The 19,877-nt window shown below is 38.1% G+C and overlaps 1 protein-coding gene and 1 long non-coding RNA gene across 2 annotated transcripts; one reads left to right on the top strand and one right to left on the bottom strand.

Moving 5' to 3' along the window:
• Positions 1 to 1,218: 1,218 nt before the first annotated feature.
• LOC122823468 lies at positions 1,219 to 6,116 on the top strand. Its single transcript, XR_006369343.1, has 2 exons — positions 1,219 to 1,748; positions 5,848 to 6,116. It is a non-coding gene; the product is annotated as an uncharacterized LOC122823468 (long non-coding RNA).
• On the bottom strand, positions 2,341 to 19,185 carry LOC122823466 (inhibitor of nuclear factor kappa-B kinase subunit alpha-like). Its single transcript, XM_044103126.1, has 22 exons — positions 19,021 to 19,185; positions 18,457 to 18,575; positions 16,643 to 16,737; positions 16,391 to 16,508; positions 13,293 to 13,362; positions 13,115 to 13,203; positions 12,941 to 13,030; positions 12,640 to 12,764; positions 11,551 to 11,658; positions 11,299 to 11,434; positions 10,133 to 10,330; positions 9,637 to 9,739; positions 9,420 to 9,543; positions 8,216 to 8,367; positions 8,058 to 8,119; positions 7,862 to 7,971; positions 7,705 to 7,754; positions 7,496 to 7,601; positions 7,210 to 7,357; positions 5,832 to 5,968; positions 4,837 to 4,936; positions 2,341 to 4,075 (listed from the first exon to the last, which is right to left on the bottom strand). The coding sequence occupies exons 2-22, from the start codon at positions 18,559 to 18,561 to the stop codon at positions 4,010 to 4,012; spliced, it is 2,292 nt and encodes a 763-aa protein (XP_043959061.1). The 5' UTR covers positions 18,562 to 18,575; positions 19,021 to 19,185; the 3' UTR covers positions 2,341 to 4,009.
• Positions 19,186 to 19,877: the final 692 nt, after the last annotated feature.

Below are 19,877 nucleotides of genomic sequence, written 5' to 3'. Positions count from 1 at the left end.
GTGGCAATGATCTCACTTTGTTATTTACTTCAAGATTAGAGTAAGAGACTGCAGGATTTTTGGTAAATTGTAAGATGAATCTACTCTGAAGCATTAGAAATACTCAGAGAAAAGGAGAAATAGACGACTGAGATCATTGATGGTCATTTCAGCGATTTGTGAGAAACATCTGCCTTCGTTCTGAGAGGTAAAAAAGCGCCAAAGAGGAGTTCCTTATTCGCTTTAGGGAAGGTCATTATTAATCCTAAAGGAAATAAAGGCACCATCTGTGAAAATAGCATAAAAACACAGTTGAATAAAGATGTGAAGCAGAAAAGATGAGACCAGGTTTTAGATTACCGCTCATTACTTCTTTCTTTTTAACCAGTTTTATGTTAAATAGACAATAAATGTGTGTAAAACTTATAGATGAAGGGAACCTCCATCTACTGTAACTTTCCTTACGCTTGAGAAGAAAGTTTATTTATATATAACATTTAGCATTAATATTAAAATCATGATTAAATAAAATTACACGAGAAAAGTCATTTAAAATACACATTTAAAATGATTTTAATTGGTCTTCCCCAAGAATAGAAAGTGTGATTATTTTGGTACTCTTTAGTTTTGTCATCCTTTCAGGCGCTAACAATCTACAAATGTTTTAAGGTTTTTCTCATTATGTAAACAGATGCAGAAAAGATCAAGTTAAAGTCTGGTAGAGACATAAAAATTGAGTTTAATCTGTTTTAATTTAAGGATTGTTGGAATAATTGTGGCACCTAAGCATGAGCTTTTCCCCTGTAAATAAATGTACATTTACAAAGTTCTGGATTTGAGTCCCAGCGTGGGATCTTTCTCCGTACATTACCTGTTATATATATATATATATATATATATATATATATATATATATATATATATATATATATATATATATATATATATATATATATATATATATATAATCTGCTCTAGCTTTAATTAAAGTCCAATAATAGTGAAAGATTTCTCCTATTTTCATCTACATTAAATCTGCATCCTCTAAAGAAGTTCCCGTAATTTTTTCCCCTCTTCAAAGTTGAAAAAGAAATAATCTTTCCACTGTGGGAACTTAAAATAAAAATTTTACTGACTCCTTTGAATCGTCTAGGCGTCATATAAAGTTATTATTTGAGTAAATGTAACAATAAAAAGGGAGAAACTCGGGTTCGTAGCTCTGGTAAGACAATGAAAAGGCTGCTTCACGGCGACTCACAAGCCACAGTGGATGCAGCTGCGTATTAGAGGCGCATTCTGCAGGAGATTTAGGATCACAATATTTCTCAGAGGAGACGATGGCCTTGACTGAACCGAGCAGCTGACTGTTCCGGTCTCAGAACAACAAAAAGCTCCATCGACGACCAAAACAAGCGGTTCCCAACAGCCAGTTAGTTGGAAATATTTCCACATGTGCAGAAACACCGGGTCCAGAAGGGAGGAAACTGGACCCGACTTGCCTTAGTCACTCAGAGTAGTTTGTAGTTTAATCAGCTGAGTCACATTAGCTCGATTGATTCCAGCTGGCAGGACAAACTGAGGTTCTGAAACGGGCCTGTACTGAGTCACACCGTCAAACCTACTCTAATATTTACATTGTTTGAGTTTCACTCATATCTGATTAAGTCCTGGAGAAAAATGACAAAGAAACGGGAACATGTTGCCATGTCAACGCTTCCTGTTTCAGACCCGGAAAACGGCTGGAACCAGCAACTCAAACTACCGCACAGGTAACAAATGTGGTACATCAGATTTGTGTGATGGTAGGAGATAGAAGTAGCCATATTTTAGAAATATGAAATTGCAAGTTTTGCTGTAACCAGGCTAACTGCTATTAGCAACACATGCTTATTATGAATTTCTCAGTTTTGTACTGTCAAATGATCTACAATAGGGTGTTCCATATTTACTAAAGTACTTTCAGAAGTATAAAATATTTTTTTTTCTCTACTTATCACCAAGGCAGCCATATTGGATTTAAAGGTTTGCTGAGAAAACTCCAACTTTCCCCCTGAAATGTAAATTCTGACAACCTTTATTTTTTTTTCTTTTTTAAAAACTTTTCTTTTTTATTTATTTAAACAAAAACAATGGCTCCTTGCTACCTGTTTATAACAGGTTTGTTTTTTTTAAAAGAACTACAAACTTGGATATTTTAACTAAGTAAAAAAAAAAATGGAGGACAATTTGAACACAAATTATTTTCCTTTTGCTTTCCAATTAAGCCTTATTTTGTGTTGCTCTGTCACATAAAATAGTTAAGTTTGAGTAGTTTTGTAAAGAACTGAACATCGACCTAAAGGAAAAACCAAAAAGAAGAACTGTGACAAAGTGATTTATTATTTTTATTACCTGGTCAACATTTCATCTTCATACAAGAAAATCTCCAAAAACTTAACATACAAAGATCAATTTAAACCAGCAGATGAAAACAATACTCAACTCTGAAGGACAAAAAAAAATAAAATAAAACGAATCGAGATACATAAATATAAAACTGAACAAAAAGAAAAGCCATTGCACTTTAACTCCATAAATACAACTCAATGTTATTCCTCTCCGGCCCGAAGCAGCCAAACAGTTAACAGAACCGGTACATTCAACCGTTCACTGCTCTGGGTCACTATGTGCATTCACATCCACGCCACGAATCACATTCAGATTATTTTCATCTAACAGTTGAGGAAAAACCACCGGTGTCTCTCTGTTTTACTCAGATTGCAATACTTAGTGAACCAACCCAATTTCTGCTCTGGAAGAACCAATATGGAGACCAGTGTTTGCCAATAATATAACAGGGGTTTAGGATGGGCCTTCAGTAGTGACAGTGATGCTAAACCTAAAAAATACAAGAGGAAAAAAACTAAAGTAGAAATCTATAGTCATTGCAAAAGTATAACAATTACATGTTTTCCTACAGTAGCAACCAGAATGTGATTTAAAAGTAATAAAATCAGATCCATATTATAAGGTTTAAAATCAAAGTACTTGTTACTCTGAACTATCAAAACGCTCAGCTAGAACAGATTTCAAATGAATTATCCAAAGTGTGTGTGACGAAAGCTTTTGATTTTGTCACAGCGATTATACAACTTATGAAGGGACAGTCAAACCAGCAAACAAAATTTTGGTGGCTCGGTTTTCCTCAATTTATCTTTGATTGTCTCGTGTTGAGTTTAGTAACCCCTGTTGCAGGAGGTTCTGCTCGGAAAACTCCCGCCGTTTGTTTCTAATGGGAGACTCTGACTGAATGCGTCCGATCGACTCAACCGTTTCTGACGTGAATGCAGCAGAGACCCTCCAGTCCATCAAACCCCCGCCTCCTCTCTGCCGTAGCTAAAAGACATTTACAGTATAGACAACGTATAAACACAATGGCCAGCCATGTACGAGGCACATATGACAAAACACCTTTGCTTAGGATATATAATACTAGTTTTTAAAAACATACACGTGATGTAAACCCCCGCAAACATTGATAGTAAAATATACAAAACTGATGGAGCGAGACTAACGGTTTCTGTTTTGTTGCGTCAGTGCCAAGGTTCGGCAGCTTGTCTTCACAGAGAGGCTACATGGGAGTATCAAAGTGCTTTTTAATCTCCTCTTCAATCCGTCCCCTCCCAGGTCTCTGCCCACAACATTTCCTGTCTTTTGTTTCTTCCCCATGTTTCCTCTGGATGCTGCCAACACGAACCCTCGCACCCGGCGCTACAGTTTGCTCAGCGATGCGACGGCGGAGACAAACCGATGGTGCAGCATAACGAAGAGGAGAGCAGACACAGTTTTGTTGTTCTCTGGTATAAAAACAGGGATATTCGTTTATCAAACCGGCCACCGTGTGGGATGATGGGAGAAGACAGACGCCACCGAGCAAAACGAAGGAAATCGTTTCCTAAACAGGATTTCCCGAGTCACATACGGCTGTACAACGCATGAAGCCGACGGGCTGCAGTCCAAACATCAGGAGGAGGAGGGGGAGGAGGCGGCATTACGCATTTCGCTTTTTTAGTTTTGTTGTTAAAGTTTCGTATTTTGTCCAGCTCCAGTCCTGCTCCTTTAAAGAAACAAAAAAAAAAAGAAGAAAGAAATCATTGTCTCAATGTCAGATTTGCCCCCTTTTTAAAACAAAAGAGTTAGTAGATCAAACGGTTTCCTCAGGAGAGGCGATGAGCCGATACTTCTCTGAATGTTTTCATTTTGGATTAAATGAGATTGAAGCTAAAATCCAGAGCAGGTCACTGCTAATTTTACAATTAATGTTAATTGTAAAATTAGATTAACACCAAAAACTTTATCTCAGTAATTCAAAGCAAAACCTGAAACGTATTTATAGTGCCGTGGAAAATGTTTCACTTAAATCAATTTAATAAAATAACCTGAGTAAATTAAAAAGGAAAACCGTTTTCAAATGATTTCATTTATTGAAATATAAAAGCTATCCGACAAAGTGGACGACTAATCTATCTCTCCGTGAATATCGTGCAAATTATGATTACTGCTCATAAATCCTCCACAGAACAACTCTTAAAAAACAGACACTCTCTCCCTTTAAAACATAAACTTTAAGGCTGACTGATGCAGCACTTCCACGTTTTTAACCCTTTTTGTATGTTTACATAACAATACATTTTTGCATTTGTTTTACTGCTCGACACTCTGAGGAGAAACCTGATCCTTAAATCAATGAATGTTAAGTGAATTCACTTTTATTTAAATCAACAAATTAGATGAACTAATTTTAGATGAACTATCATCTGCATAGGTGATAGATGAGGTGTGAAAACTCATCAAACAAAACGTCGACCGTGAACTGACCACCATGCTCTTTGCTTGTTCGTCCGCGGCCTCTTGCATCAGGTTGGTCAGCTGACTGAGGTACTTCTGGTTCTCCTGCAGCAGTCGTGGCGCTCCGTCACTGAACGATGAAAACGCAAAACAAAAATCAGCCTCGGTTTAGTCACACGAGACCCAAAACAAACAACCCCACAGACAGAACCGGCGCGGAACCTCCTGTCTGCTCACAGGAAGAGGCTTAAGTTGGATGTTTGGGTCTGAAGTGAAGTTTGGGACATTCTTGAACAGAAATCGGGTTTTTTTCAGAAATGTTAAGTCACTCATTTCTACACGTCTAACTCTGGACCGGTGTAGGTTAGGAAGCCGAACCTGTACCGTTTGTCCTTTGGTGAAAATGATAACAAACATTTGATAATTAACTTCAAATAGTTTAACGTTTAGCAACAGTTATTGTTTAAGATCTAATTTACCACCCAGAACTCTGATTTAGTTTATTTTAAACGTTTATCAAATGTAATATTTCCTCGGTATTTATGCTCAAATGAAAATCCATACCGCTATAAACATTTTAATGTTGAATTTTCTGAATGAATCATAGTGGGTTTTTTTTTTTTTTTTTTGCTAACAGTTGTTTGTCTTCATTTTGTCCACTCCTTCAAGATACATTGCACTAAATGTGGTTTGTAGATCTTCCTCTTCTATCACTGATTATAACTTAAATTTAAAAATCTCAACTACTTAGAATGGAAAGCAGAGGTCTTAAATGTAGATTTAATTAAGATTATTCAAATAGAAAGAAATATTGTCAAATGCTCAGAAAAAGTCCAAAGCAGCACAGTTGTTAAACTTTGGTACCTTTCTTGTTTATAAGGCCATTAAAAGTTTAGGTTTGAGAATTACAGGTGCAGATCTAAGTAAACTTAAAGCTGTTTACCAAGTAAAACAAGTGTTTGTTTTTTTTTAACCATGTGACCAAACATTAGATAATTAAAGTTCACCAGATGTGTTTTACTTACCTGTCGTTGCGTCCAGGCAGGGAGGTCAGGGGATGAGGGGAGCTGACTGGCTGAGCCGACTGGGACCACTGAGAGACCTGCAGCAGGTGGGAGGACTCAGGACTGGTTGCCATGGAGTTCCTGGACGAGTTCTGGGCCTGAGGAAACGACCCGTTTTACCAACAGTGCAACAACAAACATGAACAGTCTCCATCAACAACACAGGCGGCCCCATTTCTGTGTGATAGAAAAGTAAAAAGCCCGTTTGAACTTGACATTTTTCTTTAAAATGATCCCCATACACGACTCCAAAGATCACTCTGTTTTCTCATTGGACAAGTTAAAAATCACTTTGCTAAGAATGCAAACTATTGAATGTTTTCTTTGTCCTTCTTTTTGAATTGGTTTGGTCCAAAACCTTTATTCTTCTTGTTTGAGCTTGTTAAGAAATTGAAGAAAAAGGTTAATCAAGGAGTCGAAATAAGACATTTGTGTCAGGACAATGCATTGATCTTACACATTTTATTTCAAAATCAAAAATAGAAAATCATCGATTACATGCAGAGTCTTTAAATCAAAGTTCTGTCAACTTTGGTACCTTCATTTTGGTCGCAACAATTCTTAAGAATAGTACTTTTAGCGATAACTTTGCCATCCTAGACCCAGTATTGTTAGTCCATAAGTAGTGTTATGGACTGGTGTCCATAAGAAAATGAAAAAAAAAAAAAAAACAGGAAACATCTGGAAGATCAGCTGTCTTGAAGAACTGGACTGCACCTTTTCAAGGCTGAACCCAGAGAACCTTTTATTCTGCCTTAACTGCAGCATTACTGCCACCTAGTGGACGACCATAGCTACTTCAGCTTTTTTTGAGTGTGACTAAACTCCTTAGTGTTTTCATAGACCAGATCCTGTCAGTCTGCCAGAGCCCGCCTGGTGGGGTACCTCAGGGCTCAGTCCAAGGAACTTTTCTTTTTGTTCTGTACATTTTCCCCCAGAGTTAAATAATCAGGCAGTTTTCCCATCATTTCTACGCTGATGATTTTCAGCTCTACTGACATTGTCGACCAAACGATAAAATGTTTTAGTTGCATCAACGGCTCTGCTACAGATAAACTCTGAAAATTATTGGTTCTGGAAACTCGACAGCAACATGTTGGTGTTTTGGTTTCCTCCAACGCATTTTAAGACCAGAGGAGAGAAATGTTTCAGAGCGCAGGAACCCAGATAGTGGAACAGTTTGCCTCCATTTTGAGTCTGTTGATTCTTTCTAAAAGAAACTGAAGACTCACTTATTCAGACTGGCTTTTCTCTCTTTAAATTTTCTTTTATGATTGATTTTATTGTAAAGCACTTTGTGGTTTTTCACCAGTCAGAGTTTCTAACAGAATCTACTCACACAAGCGATCTTGAGTAAATGCCAGAACTCTTTCTGTCTTTTGATCTGCATCTGCATCACGGTGTTGTCCGCATCTTTGATGCTCTCCAGAGTCTTCTCGATCCGTGGGAACAAGTCAATGATCTTCTGTTTGCTAGTCAGGATTTTGCTGTTCACACAAAATAAAGACTCTGATGTGACACAGAGTACAATGCAGCTGTGATTTCCCTAAACAAGAAAACTAATAAATAAATATTCACACAAAGTCTTTTGAAATAATCTGAGAAAATCTGATGCTTGCTCCTACCTGAGGTGGGTGTACAGATCTTTGAGGACCTTGTCCTGGTTCTGGACAGTCTGGATGATGGCCTTCACCATTTCAGAGCTGTCACTGGTGCCATCTGAGTCAGCAGCTGAGGAAAATCAAAAATTGAAATGAAATTTTAGTTGGGGAACATCAGAGTTTTTTTTTTTTGGAAGGAAGCTAGCCTTCATTACAGTCAAACTAATCCCCACCTTTGCACGTCCTTTTCAGATGCATGTAGAGGTCTATTGCCTTTCCTTCTCTGGAATAAAACAGATTTAAATGTTTAAAAACCTTCCTTCTGAAGCTTGTTGTCAACCGAACCTTTAAACTTCTGCATGTTTAAAATGCTTGAGCCTGAACACTCACAGCTGCTCCATCTTGTCTCCTTGTCGCCGAGCGTAAGGGCTCCTCTGAAGCTCCACAATCTCAGAGTGCAGAGCCATGATCTCATCATCTAAATGGCTCACTTCTGCCACCTGCAGGGGAGAACCACCACAGGAAGAGTTTTTAAATTAAAAACAAAACACACTGAAATGAAGTTGTGTTTGTTTTATTCTATTACCTGTGCAAAGGTAGCAGCTCTTTCTTCATTTTCCTGCCAGGCTTTCAGCATCTTCTCAGACGCTTTGGACAAACACAGGACACTAATCAATACACACCAGCAGAGTGATTCAGCTCGAAGATTAGAACAATGCAGCCGCCATAAAAAAAACCCCTCACATATCCCATAGTGCATCTGGTCGCTGTACTTTTCCAGGTCATACTGGATGCTACTCTTAAAGAAATCCAGCTTGGCCCTGAGCTGCTGAGAGAAGCCGAACATGCTGTTCTTACAGCGGGTCAGGTTGGTGTTGAAGCGCAGGAGGCTCAGCCTGCAGGACGAGGAGAAACACAAGACGGTTTGTTTAAAGAGAAGAAGCACCAGCGTACAGAGATACACACCTATAGGTCAGGACATAGCTAAAGCATTCAGCATCCTGTATAGAACTACAGCAGAAAAATGCTTTGTTTTATACTTAAAAAATATATTGAGAAACAAATTCTGAATTTGACTTTCAAATAAAAATTTACATTTTCTTTTAATCTGGAAAAACAATACTTATTTTCCCTTAGCCCTGTTGTCTCCCATATCCTGAAAAAGCCCCGACTCCCTTCCTGCCACAGTTCTTCCTTACACTCAACTTTCTACCAATATGGTTGGATTCAACACTCTGAACAATCAGGTTTTTAATAATAACCTTTTGCAGCCTAGCCTCCTTGTGGACAGCGTCAATATCTGTCAAGTCAGCAGTCTCTCATGACTGTCTGAAATAACTTCTGATTTGTTTTGTTATATGCAAGTTAATTTCACTTAAATAGCACATTTTCAGCAACAAGGCAATTCAACGTGCCACACATGAATTAGAAGGAGATACAACAAAACAACAAACCAAATGAAAGAGCAAAAATTAAAAAAAAAATTGTTTAAGAATAAGTAGACTGTGATTTATAAACTGCTAGGAGTTTCTCTGGATTCTTGTTCTGATAATGTTGATCTAAGGTAATGAGTAGTTTCTCTAGATAAATTAATAGAAAGCAAATACAAAGGAGCAAGTGCACCAGGAGTTTCTCTAAATAAGAAATTTGACTTTATTTTTCTGAGAAACTAAATATTTTTTAAGTCATAATCATCAAAACAAACAAAGGATTGAAATAAACCACAGTGTGTAATATATCTACATGAGTTTTACTTTTTTTAAAAAATTAATTAGTAACATTAATCAACTTCTTCATTTTATTACAATAGGACCTGTAAATGTAATCTCTTGTAATTGTAATCAATACTTGGTGCTACAACCAGAAGCCACTGGTTTCTTTCTTCCACCAAGTATAAATCTGGTTCCTGGAAGCAAAGATGGCCGACAGCAGCCGAACAACGACTCACATGGCGGCTCTCTGGCCTTGGAAGAGTCTGCTGTAGTCGTCTTTCAGACCGCAGATGTAGTTCACCGCTTCACCCCAAACTTTCTTCAACTCAACCAGCGGCAGCGACTTTTTTGAATCTTGGACTAGAAATAAGTAAAAAAAAAAAAAACATGGTCTCTCTCGGCTCCTCTGAGTTTTTATTTATGACGCAGCACAACTCCCTAAAAGCAACTCACCGATGTTGTTGACTCTTTCAGGCAGGTGTCTGGCGTTTAGGGGACCAGAGTAGTTGGTGATGCTCTTATCAAACAAGTACACAATGTACTCATCCCACCCTCGCTACACAGCAGGAGACAAGAACAAAGTATTAAACAAACCACTTTAATAAAGCCATGGTAATAATTAATGATAAAATAAATATTTAACTCTATGTGTTAATTGGAACGCGTACGTATCTAATCTAAATGAAGGCAATATGATAAATAAATGCAGTCTAAAGTAGTAATGCAGAACTAAGTTAAGGAATAAAGTAGATATTAGACTTAAGCAATCATTTAATTTGTTCTCTTAAGATTTATACAACTAATTTTTGAATGATTATAATGTCTAAAGCTACAGAAGTCATTACAGCTGTTATTGTTGATGCCGTCATATAACTGTATACTGAAGATCTTTACTAACCAATCAGCCATCTGCCACACAGCTAAAACTTTGACCTGCTAACCAACGCACCATTCCGTCCAACGGGACGCACTGGTTGGCCGGCTTCCTGGGGTCCAGAGAGACGCCCGTCTCCTGCAGCAGCTCCTGGTTGACAACTTCGATTTTGGTTTCGGCCTCGATGCGCATCTGCAGACTGTGGAGACTCTCATCTGGACTCAGTTTGAAGGAAAGGACCTGAGCTGTGGTCATATTCAGGATGTGGACGACCTGAAACCCAGAGGAAAGAAGATGAACAGTAATGTGGTGAACAGTCAGGACACACAAAGCACGCAGTTTGGATTGTCGCAGTATTAAAATGTCAAACTCGGCACAAATACTAAGAAAAATGCCCAATAGACAGCAAGGCAACATTTTTAAGCTTCAGGTTTCTTTCTGAATAATTACTTATAGTCTGGCAATATTTCAGCTTCCTTTAGTTAAAGTAGTGGAGAATTCAGTTTTCACTGGTTAAAATACATCATTTTAAAATGACACTTTCTTGATTGGCAAAAAGATCATATTAGCAACGACACAGTCTTTTATTCTGTTTTAAATATATTTTACATTAGTTTGAGTCTTAACCTTGAACTTGCTGCTTCTCCACAGTGGTACATTTCTATTCTGGTCTCTTTCCTCTTTATGAAAGTTTGTATCTTTGAATTAGTTATGCAATTATTTTGTTCTAACCGCTTCTCTTTAGTATGTGCTTCCATTTCGCTGTTGATACAAATACATTTCACTTATGACCGTTTTAAGTTGCTTTCAAACATCAAAGTCGTACAGCTAGCTTGTAGAGTTAGCGCAGCTAGCATGTTGCAGTCTTCAGCATTTCCTTTTTTTCCCCCTGTGCCTGCCTCATAGCAACGGTTTGTGTTAGCTTTGTCGGTTGATGTGTTTATTTTCCACCTGTACTCGCCATGACAGCAGAGCTTAAACCATGGAAACAGTAACAAAATGGGCAGAAGCTGAACGTTACAGCAACGAGGCAATTTGAGCAAATGTCAGCAAATTAGTGTTTTTGAACAACTATATTTATTCTAGTCTCAATTACATGGAGATCTTGATTATTTGTGACAACTATAGCAGCATTCATACAAATCCACTTCTCAGGTTTTCAGACCCAAATGATCCACGGCACAAAGTTGCTGTTATAACTACAACAACCATAATGCTAACCAGGTCCTCTGGTAACTCACACTCATATTCAGCAGGTCATCCAGCATCTCAAAGCACATGGGTCTCTTTGAGGCGCGTTGCACCGGACCGCCTCTCTGTTCCTGGTTCCACTTCAGCATCAGCTGCAGGACGTTTTCCAGCGGCTCCACCAGCGTCCTGCGTCACACGGGGAGAAACGTACACTGAAGGCAAGACATCAAACCCTGTACCCTGCAGAGAACAGTACTTCAAGCGCCCACATTATTACTGTTATTTTCTTTAAGCCAGCTGACCTGCTGAGGTTGTTTGGTTGAGCAAGATGTGTTGAGAACTTGACTTCACCATTAGAATCTTCTACTGCCATGATGTCTTTTGGACCTTTGTTCTTCACTATGCCAGCCCTGCAAAGCAAGAAAAAAAACGCGGCCTGATCAGTTATAGGGGCGGAAAAGAGTCGATTGTCATTTGATTTTTCATGCCTCTAAAGGTGAAACCGATAAGCCCAACAAGCTGAAGAGTTCTCAGTTTACAAACATCAAGGAAAAGTCTAATCTACCGTCTTAGTATGTGCTTCCATTTCGCTGTTGATACAAATACATTTCACTTATGACCGTTTTAAGTTGCTTTCAAACATCAAAGTCGTACAGCTAGCTTGTAGAGCAGGGGTGTCAAAGTCAAATGGACGGAGGGCCAAATTAAAAATTTAGCTACAAGCCGAGGGCCGGACTGATCGAATGTTCATTGAGATTTTTTTAAATGACGCATTTCGTCTAGTGCAGCGGACCGGCCCAAGCCTTCGTAAATTTACTGCGGACCGGGGGGGGGGGGGTGCGCGCGTTGTGAGGATCGAACGGGGGGGGGGGGTGTGCGCGCGTTGTGAGGATCTAACGGGGGGTGGTGCGCGCGGGCCGGTTCTAATAATAAATCAAGATCATCCCAGGGGCCGTAGAAAATCTTCTCGCGGGCCGGATGTGGCCCGCGGGCCTTGACTCTGACATATGTGTTGTAGAGTTAGCGCAGCTAGCATGTTACAGTCTTCAGCATTTTCCTTTTTTCCCCTGTGCCTGCCTCATAGCAAAGGTTTGTGTTAGCTTTGTCGGTTGATGTGTTTATTTTCCACCTGTACCGTCTTTACATTAAACTACACTAATCCACTTGTCCAAATCCAGTTTATATAGGATCCCAAATGTGTTTGGATCCTTACAGTCTTTGGTGCGACGGTGTACATTAATCAAATCTTACAAGTCTTTCCGTTTTAATTTGCAAATCCAAGTCACGATGCCAGATCGGGCCTAAAAAGTCCAACCCCGACATGACAAATTAATTTTAATTGCAGTGGATTTCTCACAATCGCTCCCACATACTGGATGAGGTGATCTTACCACTGCACAGGTTGCCAGTTGTGCAGAAAGGGACGGAAGCCGCAGCAGCATTCAAAAACCATTGTTCCAAAGCTCCAGAAGTCCACAGCGACCGTGTAGGGCTTGTTGTCAAACAGCTCAGGAGCCTGCAGAGGAAGAGGAGCTGCTTTGACACTTTCAGCAAACTGCTACACCAATTACTCTGTGGTTTGATTCTTAGTGAATCCGTCAGTATGGCTAATGGAGAAAACATAGAAACTCAGAATAAAATTCATTAAATGAAGTCGATGCATCACAGATGAGCACATATTTAGTTGCTCACCAGGTACTGAAGAGTTCCCACAAAGGAAGTGCACAGACTGCCCTGGTCCAGATCTTTGGCATAACCCAAGTCAATAATTTTATGAACCACCTGCAAAACATACAGATGAATATAGTTATGCCAAAACTTGGAGAAAGAGTCAGCCAAGATTTGAGCAGACATGCAGTACTTTACCTTTCCACCGCAGTCTTGGAGAACAATGTTTTCTGGTTTCAGGTCCCTGTGTATGATCTTGTTTTCATGCAGATACTGAATGCCACTTCCTGGATCAGAGGTCAGCAATTAAATTCAGTGAGGAGGTTTTAAAATACAACCCTACATGCAAAGGCTGCAAAACAGCAAGAGGACGTACCAACGTCATGGAGTAATGAAAGCACTTCACTTTCTTTCAGACCGCAGCAGTTTTCAGGTTTGCTCAGCACCTGTGGTCGGTTAACATCACAACACAAAGTACGTCAGGAAGAGGATTATTCTTTCAGTGGAACATAATGCACAAATGTTTTAATGGAAGTGAATTTAGAAGAAAGTCAAGAAATGCATTAGCTAATTAATTATCCAAATTGGGTTGGCCTTTAACTCTGAGGTAAAGGCTGTCAGTCAGTAAACAGAAGCCCCTTGCAGATTATAGTTCTGCAGCCATGAAGCCTCCATTATGGATCATTTTCTCCCTTCACATCAAACTTAAAGATTTTTCAGAATACAGAGTTCCTAAACATTAGTTACATAAAAAAAAATCCATGCTTTTCAAAACTCAATTTCCCAGAGTTCTCAGTCCTTTACATTCATTTTAAGATAAAAACAAAAGTCTGCTATGAATTTCAGGGTTTTCCTCAGTGTTTCATAAGCCTGGCGGGCCACCAGACTTTATCTGTGGCCTTTACAGGCTAGGCATTACTTACTTATTTAAGTATTTTTTTACTGTTTGCATTTTTTAAGACTTTATAGTTGGTGTTCAGGTATTAATCTGCCAATCTTTCCATACCACACAATTATCAAGTAATATTTTCAAATTTCCTGTTAAATTTAAACATTTTTAACTCAAAAACACGACGGGCCGCTGGATGAATGACTGCTTTAGCACCCAACCACCAGGCTTAGCGAGTTTTCTGGGGGGGAACCTTGAATTTACTGCAGATATTTCTACAAAGGGCACGAATTTGAATCGGGAGCATGTGAAAAACAGCAAAAGGAGGTACGGAGGGACATGAAGATGGAGAGAAAGAATGAAGAAATGTAGGACACAAGAATGAACGGATGCAAAGAAATAAGCAAAAAAAAAAAAGGAAGCTGAGACGAGACATGAATGGCATAAAGAAGAATGAAATCGAAACTTTGATTAAAAGGAACAGAATGCAAGACACAAAATTAAGACAATAGGATGAGGAATCAATCTTGTTTCTCCATAAACATATTTTCCATAATATTCCAGGCCTGGAAAATCCTGAAATGACATCCCATACTTTTCTAGGCTGTGTAAAACAACCCTAAGAACCGAAGAAGTGTGGTTAATGATGTGTGGGATTTTCCCCAGGGGAATCCCCCCACGAATCGCTGAGGTCTGTGTGGATCCACATGCAGGCTGCTGACCAAACCCACTAACTGCTGTAAACACAAAGTTGTTGTGCAGCATCCTCAGCCTGTTATCATCTGCATCTGAATCTGCTGATTAGCATATTTCTCAGAACAGACAGACTCAGGAAGAGATTTTCACTTGCCGAGGAGACTTGAGGTTTTGCTTTTGCTTTTCACTACGTCCAACGCAGGTTACAGATTTATAAAAACCTCCAGAGGTTTTCATGTATCTGGACGCTTCAGTTTGGGTTTAGACAGGATAAAATAAGCAAGCTGTCACTACAAGGCCAGACGCAACAATCGTTGAAGACTTTTGTGTCTCAGTATGTTTTTATTAAATCCATCTAGATGGTTTGCAATTTTTAGCCATCACATCCGAAACTTTCTGCCACAGCTGACATGTTGGTCTGAAGCTAAAGAGCCATTTTATAAAGATCAATTTATCAAATTTAATGTAAAAAAAAAAAGAAGGTAAAAATGCTGGGATTCAATAAATTAATTGCACTTCTGCGGTGCGATGCTTAAATAAAAACAAATAAAAACAAATCCCCCAAATAATTAGAACCAGACAATCAATAGTAATATAAAATCGAGGAGAAAACAAAATAGTTTCAAGATGAAATTAATTTATTGTGCAATGATTACGATACATTTTCTACAAATAGGAGAAAATGCACCATTCTGATGCATTAACGGGTTTAGATGGGAACTAAAGTGACACGAGTGAAACAAACGAAGATTATCCTCTTAATCTTTAATGTGCCTGTGTGTCACACCTTCTTGCATTTTCTTCCGAAGCATATTTAAGCATTTCCTCTAAACAAACCTCCGTCACCATCCTCATGCTTTCCTTTTTAATTATGCAAACAAACAGGCCAAACTTTCTGCTCACCCATTTTAAGAGGCGCAAAGACTCTGCATGTTTAATATTTAAATCTGCTCTGGTTTTCAGCAGTGAATCACTTCCTCAGGTTCCTTTCTTGTGATTTAAATAAAATGTAACACTAATTAAACAAGAGAAAAGCAATGATTCCTGTTACTTTAGAGAAGTTGTAAGTGTAAAAGCAACAGAAAATGAAATCAGTATGTGATTACCACTATATATGCATTAAAACAGGTGCAATTAAAACAAACATCATCATGGATGAATGGACAAACATTCATGTAGTAGTTTCACTACAAACCATCTTTCACTGTAAAGATGGTTTGTAGTTTGTTTTGTTGCAACCTGAAGTGTGAAATAAACTTCAGTGGAGTTTGAAAACAAAATATGTGTGTAGGTTTATGTCTGGTTGAACGATGTGTGCCCAGTTGATTTTTTTGTTTTTATTTTCTTTTCTGGGGATTTTATTGTTATTGCCCAGAAAATCTTTGGGAACCACTGCACAAGATATGAAGCATTAAGTTGAATCTCCTAAAAATACTTTTACTGACTTAGAAATCGAGTTTTCCTTACAAAAATTGCTGACCCCTGAGGCCAAATCTAGACGGAAATAACAGCTGAAATGTTGATCTTTTGTCTCCTATTATTTGATATGAAATATACATTTTGATAAATCTGCCACAAAAAGAATAAAAACGACCCTCCCTGTTTTGGTTTCCATAATTCTATTTTTTTTTCCCAAACTCAAAACAAACCCAAAAAAATAAAAAATAAAAAAAAATAAAAAAAATCACAAAACTAATATGGGATTATTAATATATATATATATATATATATATATATATATATATATATAAATTACTTTTTGGGTCCTTTTTTCCCTTTACTATGATGGAACAATGTCAACATTTTTCTAATATACATCACTAACTGACTGAACATCAACGTGTGGTTAAAGTCACAAAAGTAGGTAAGAAAAGGTAAATATATCTCACATTTCTCAGGTCTCCTTTGGAGCAGTACTCCATGGCCAGGAGGGGAAGCTCATTTAAGGCAATGGCGTTAATGTCCTCTGGGACTTCCTTTGCAGTCACAACGTTATTATGATGCAGCCTGAGTGAGAGAGACGACGTTTAGACCATCTGTAACTTCATTTTCATCTAAATGTCATCAGATCACTTTAAATAATCACGTTGAGTACCAGACGGCTTCAGATAACGAAGACGGGACGTTAAAAAGTGACTTACTTTTTCATAATCTGTATTTCTCTGCACCATCTGTCCCTGTTCCTTGGTGTGAGGTCCAGACGGCACATTTTCACTGCTATTTTTTCATTTGTTTCCTAAAATAAATAAATAAATAAATAAATTATAGAGAAACACTGTGTCACTTGGTGTCTTAAACTTTATCAGCAGAGGGATCTGGGGAGGATTCATTGCCTTGAGGATGGAAACATTTTCCAGCTCATGATGAAGTTGAGCATTACTTTCTGCAACAGAAACCAAAACAACAATGGTGGAGATTGTTTCAATTTCAGCATTCGATCTTCTTTTGGTAAATACAATTTTACTGAGGATCTGATTAACAAGAAATAAGGTTCAGCAGTCCAAGTAGGATTTTCTGACTTGCAACCTTTAACTGAAGCCAGACGTTTGTAGAGAAGACACAAAGGATGGTAGTATTATGGTACCGTGAAAGCAGCCATTGGTAATGGGAGAAAATATGGGACAACAGCAACATTATGAATATTACACATTTATCCAAAGTAAACAGAAACTACAAGATGAAACTGGAAATGGTTTTATTCTACATGTGATAACAATTTCCCATATTTTCCATATTTCTGGTTTTAGGAATAGAATTGAAGACATAATCATTTTACTCATTTGGAAACATCCAGGCCAGCCTAAAATAATCTAAAGTCCTGTGGGAGAATGTGTTGATCGGATGAAACCAAACTTGAATTTCTTTCCCACCATTCCTAAAAGTATAGGCTGCCCAAAAACCAACAGTAAGAAAACCACACCCACAGTGAATTATTTGGGGTTGCTTTTCTTCAGATAGAAGTGCTTTCACTTTCTTAAACCAGCCTAAAGAACTAGGGGAAGGCAACACGGACTGAAAGCTTTATAACGATATTTTGGGGTACTATTGTGATAACGATAAAAGTGACATTACGAACCATAAATTATTTCTTTAACTGTTAATGTAGCAGTTATAGCCACACAAATATAAAGAGTACTCTTGAGAAACATAGCACAACAGGGTTTCCTCCAGAAACAAAACAATAAAGCAAGCGGCCCGGCATGCTTTTGAGTTAAAATGTTTTAAAGTTGTCAGCAAATTTGAAAATATCACTTGATAATCATGTGTTATTTGAAGAATAATGCTAGAATACCAACGATAAAGTTTTAAAAAATGCTAATATAAAAAAAAAAAAAATAACTAAAATAAATAAGCAATGCTTAGCCTGGTGGGGGCCCAAGTAAAGCCTGGTGGCCCGCCAGGCTTACAATACACTGGGGGAAACCCTGGACACCAGTCATATAAAAAAGTGAGATCTCTGAACTGCTTACTGTATTATCTACATTATGTTTCAGATCGAGCATGACAGTTTTGGGATGTATTTATTGAAAAATGTCATTAATGGAATGTATTGTGAGGATAAATCAAAATTCTTATGATATTTATCAAGATATATGACAATAAGACAAATAATGAAGCAGGATTTATTTTCCAAAATCACAGTGAATCCAAGTATGGATGTGATATATGATAGGAATAGATAGTCTCCTACCAAACATGAGTGAAAGCAGGTTTTATTAGTTAATTTTTCTATACCTCATCTCAAAAATCCCGTTCATGTAGTAGTTTCACTTTGAACCATATATTATTCACATTAAAAGGGGGAAAACGTTCTAATTTTTTTACTTCACAACAACTTGGCATCTTAACAGTGGCACTTACATTCTTCTGAGGAGCTGCATAAAAGGAAATTAAAAGTAAAGTGTAAAATATTGACAGTGTATAAGGAGTCAGTTAAGGTGATGATGACACTCACGGATTGCTGGAAGAGGTAAACATGGGCAAAGCCTCCAATCCCCAACCTCTCTTTCAGCTCCCAGTCCCCGAAGGACTGGGTCTGCTTGAAGGGAGCTTTCTCCATCGTTGTGGGGAGAGCTGCAACAAGCATAAACAACAATGAAGCAATGGCAACCACAAACTTTGAGGTTACGAGGATTACAACAGCCCTCGCAATTTACACCTAGCTAAACAAAGCTACCAAACACAAGGACAGCGCTACTCTGTGAAACGTTTTTTCTGTCACAGCTACAATAAAATTAAATAGGACTTGTGAGTCGATGTAGTAACAATGATATTTCTAATTTTAGACAAAAAAGAAATGTAGGCCAACAGGCATATAAATGCTCCTTGACAGGCGACATTAGCTAACCAGTGAGCAACTAGCTAGCAGAGCAACAGAATCCCAGTGAACACCAGGAAATAGCCGGAGCCCGTAACTAGCTCTCCCTTACATTAGAACCGAAAGCTCAGAGGCCCATAAAAACCGCTTTACTAAATGTTACATAGTTGGAAAGCTACCGAACATCACTTTGAGACTCACCTCTGGTTCCTACGACAGAGTCATGAGCCCGCTGGGAGAAGAAATATTTCAGTGTGTGCCTGTGTTCAGGTCGCTGCAGCGCATCAACGCTCTGTGGACTTTCCCAGTAAAGGCTCAAGCTGCGCTACTAGAAAACCAAGCGGCGTTGCGTTCAAAGACACTTCGGTCAGAGTAACACAAGCCCGGCTTTACTGCTAGAATACCAAGCAGTGTTGCGTTCAGTGACACCTCAGCTAGCGGTGAGGTGAAACGCCAAAAATCAGTAGTTTTGCTTTGTCATCCAATATAATTTTTTTTAACCTTACATCTTGATGAATGTAAAGTTAATCTTAAGTTCCAAATATTATTAAATGTACTGTATCAAATAGGGTACAGTTACAGCAAACGTCTTCATTTACTTTTACAGTTTCCACACAATTTATTTGCAAAATATATTCATACATGCTACATATTTCTAAAGAATATGGAAATCATATTGCCTATCTCCTACAGACATTTATGTAGTTTCACTTTCACCTGTCTGCTGCTAAGTATTCTTGTAAATTTTTATTTTCATCACTTCTTCTTCATCCATCCTCTTCATGGCCAGCTGGAAGACTGATTTCTATATACCTTTTTGTAATTAAAAATGATAAGATTAAGCTAAATTATTACATTTCAAAATGTGTGAAAATTCAAAACAAAACCCTCAGGACTTCAGTTTTGGAGTTTATCTCCCCAAACTTTACATTTATATTTATTAAATTGTAAAATCTAAACTATGACAAATGGGACACCTTTGAAAACATTCTATCAAAATGTCATACTTCTGTTACCATGATGGCTCACTGTCATAATATGCGTAATCTTTCTTGCTG

This window comes from Gambusia affinis, linkage group LG20 (genome assembly GCF_019740435.1).
Source record: "Gambusia affinis linkage group LG20, SWU_Gaff_1.0, whole genome shotgun sequence".
NCBI lineage: Eukaryota > Metazoa > Chordata > Actinopteri > Cyprinodontiformes > Poeciliidae > Gambusia > Gambusia affinis.
This window is presented reverse-complemented; position numbering and strand designations above follow the sequence as displayed.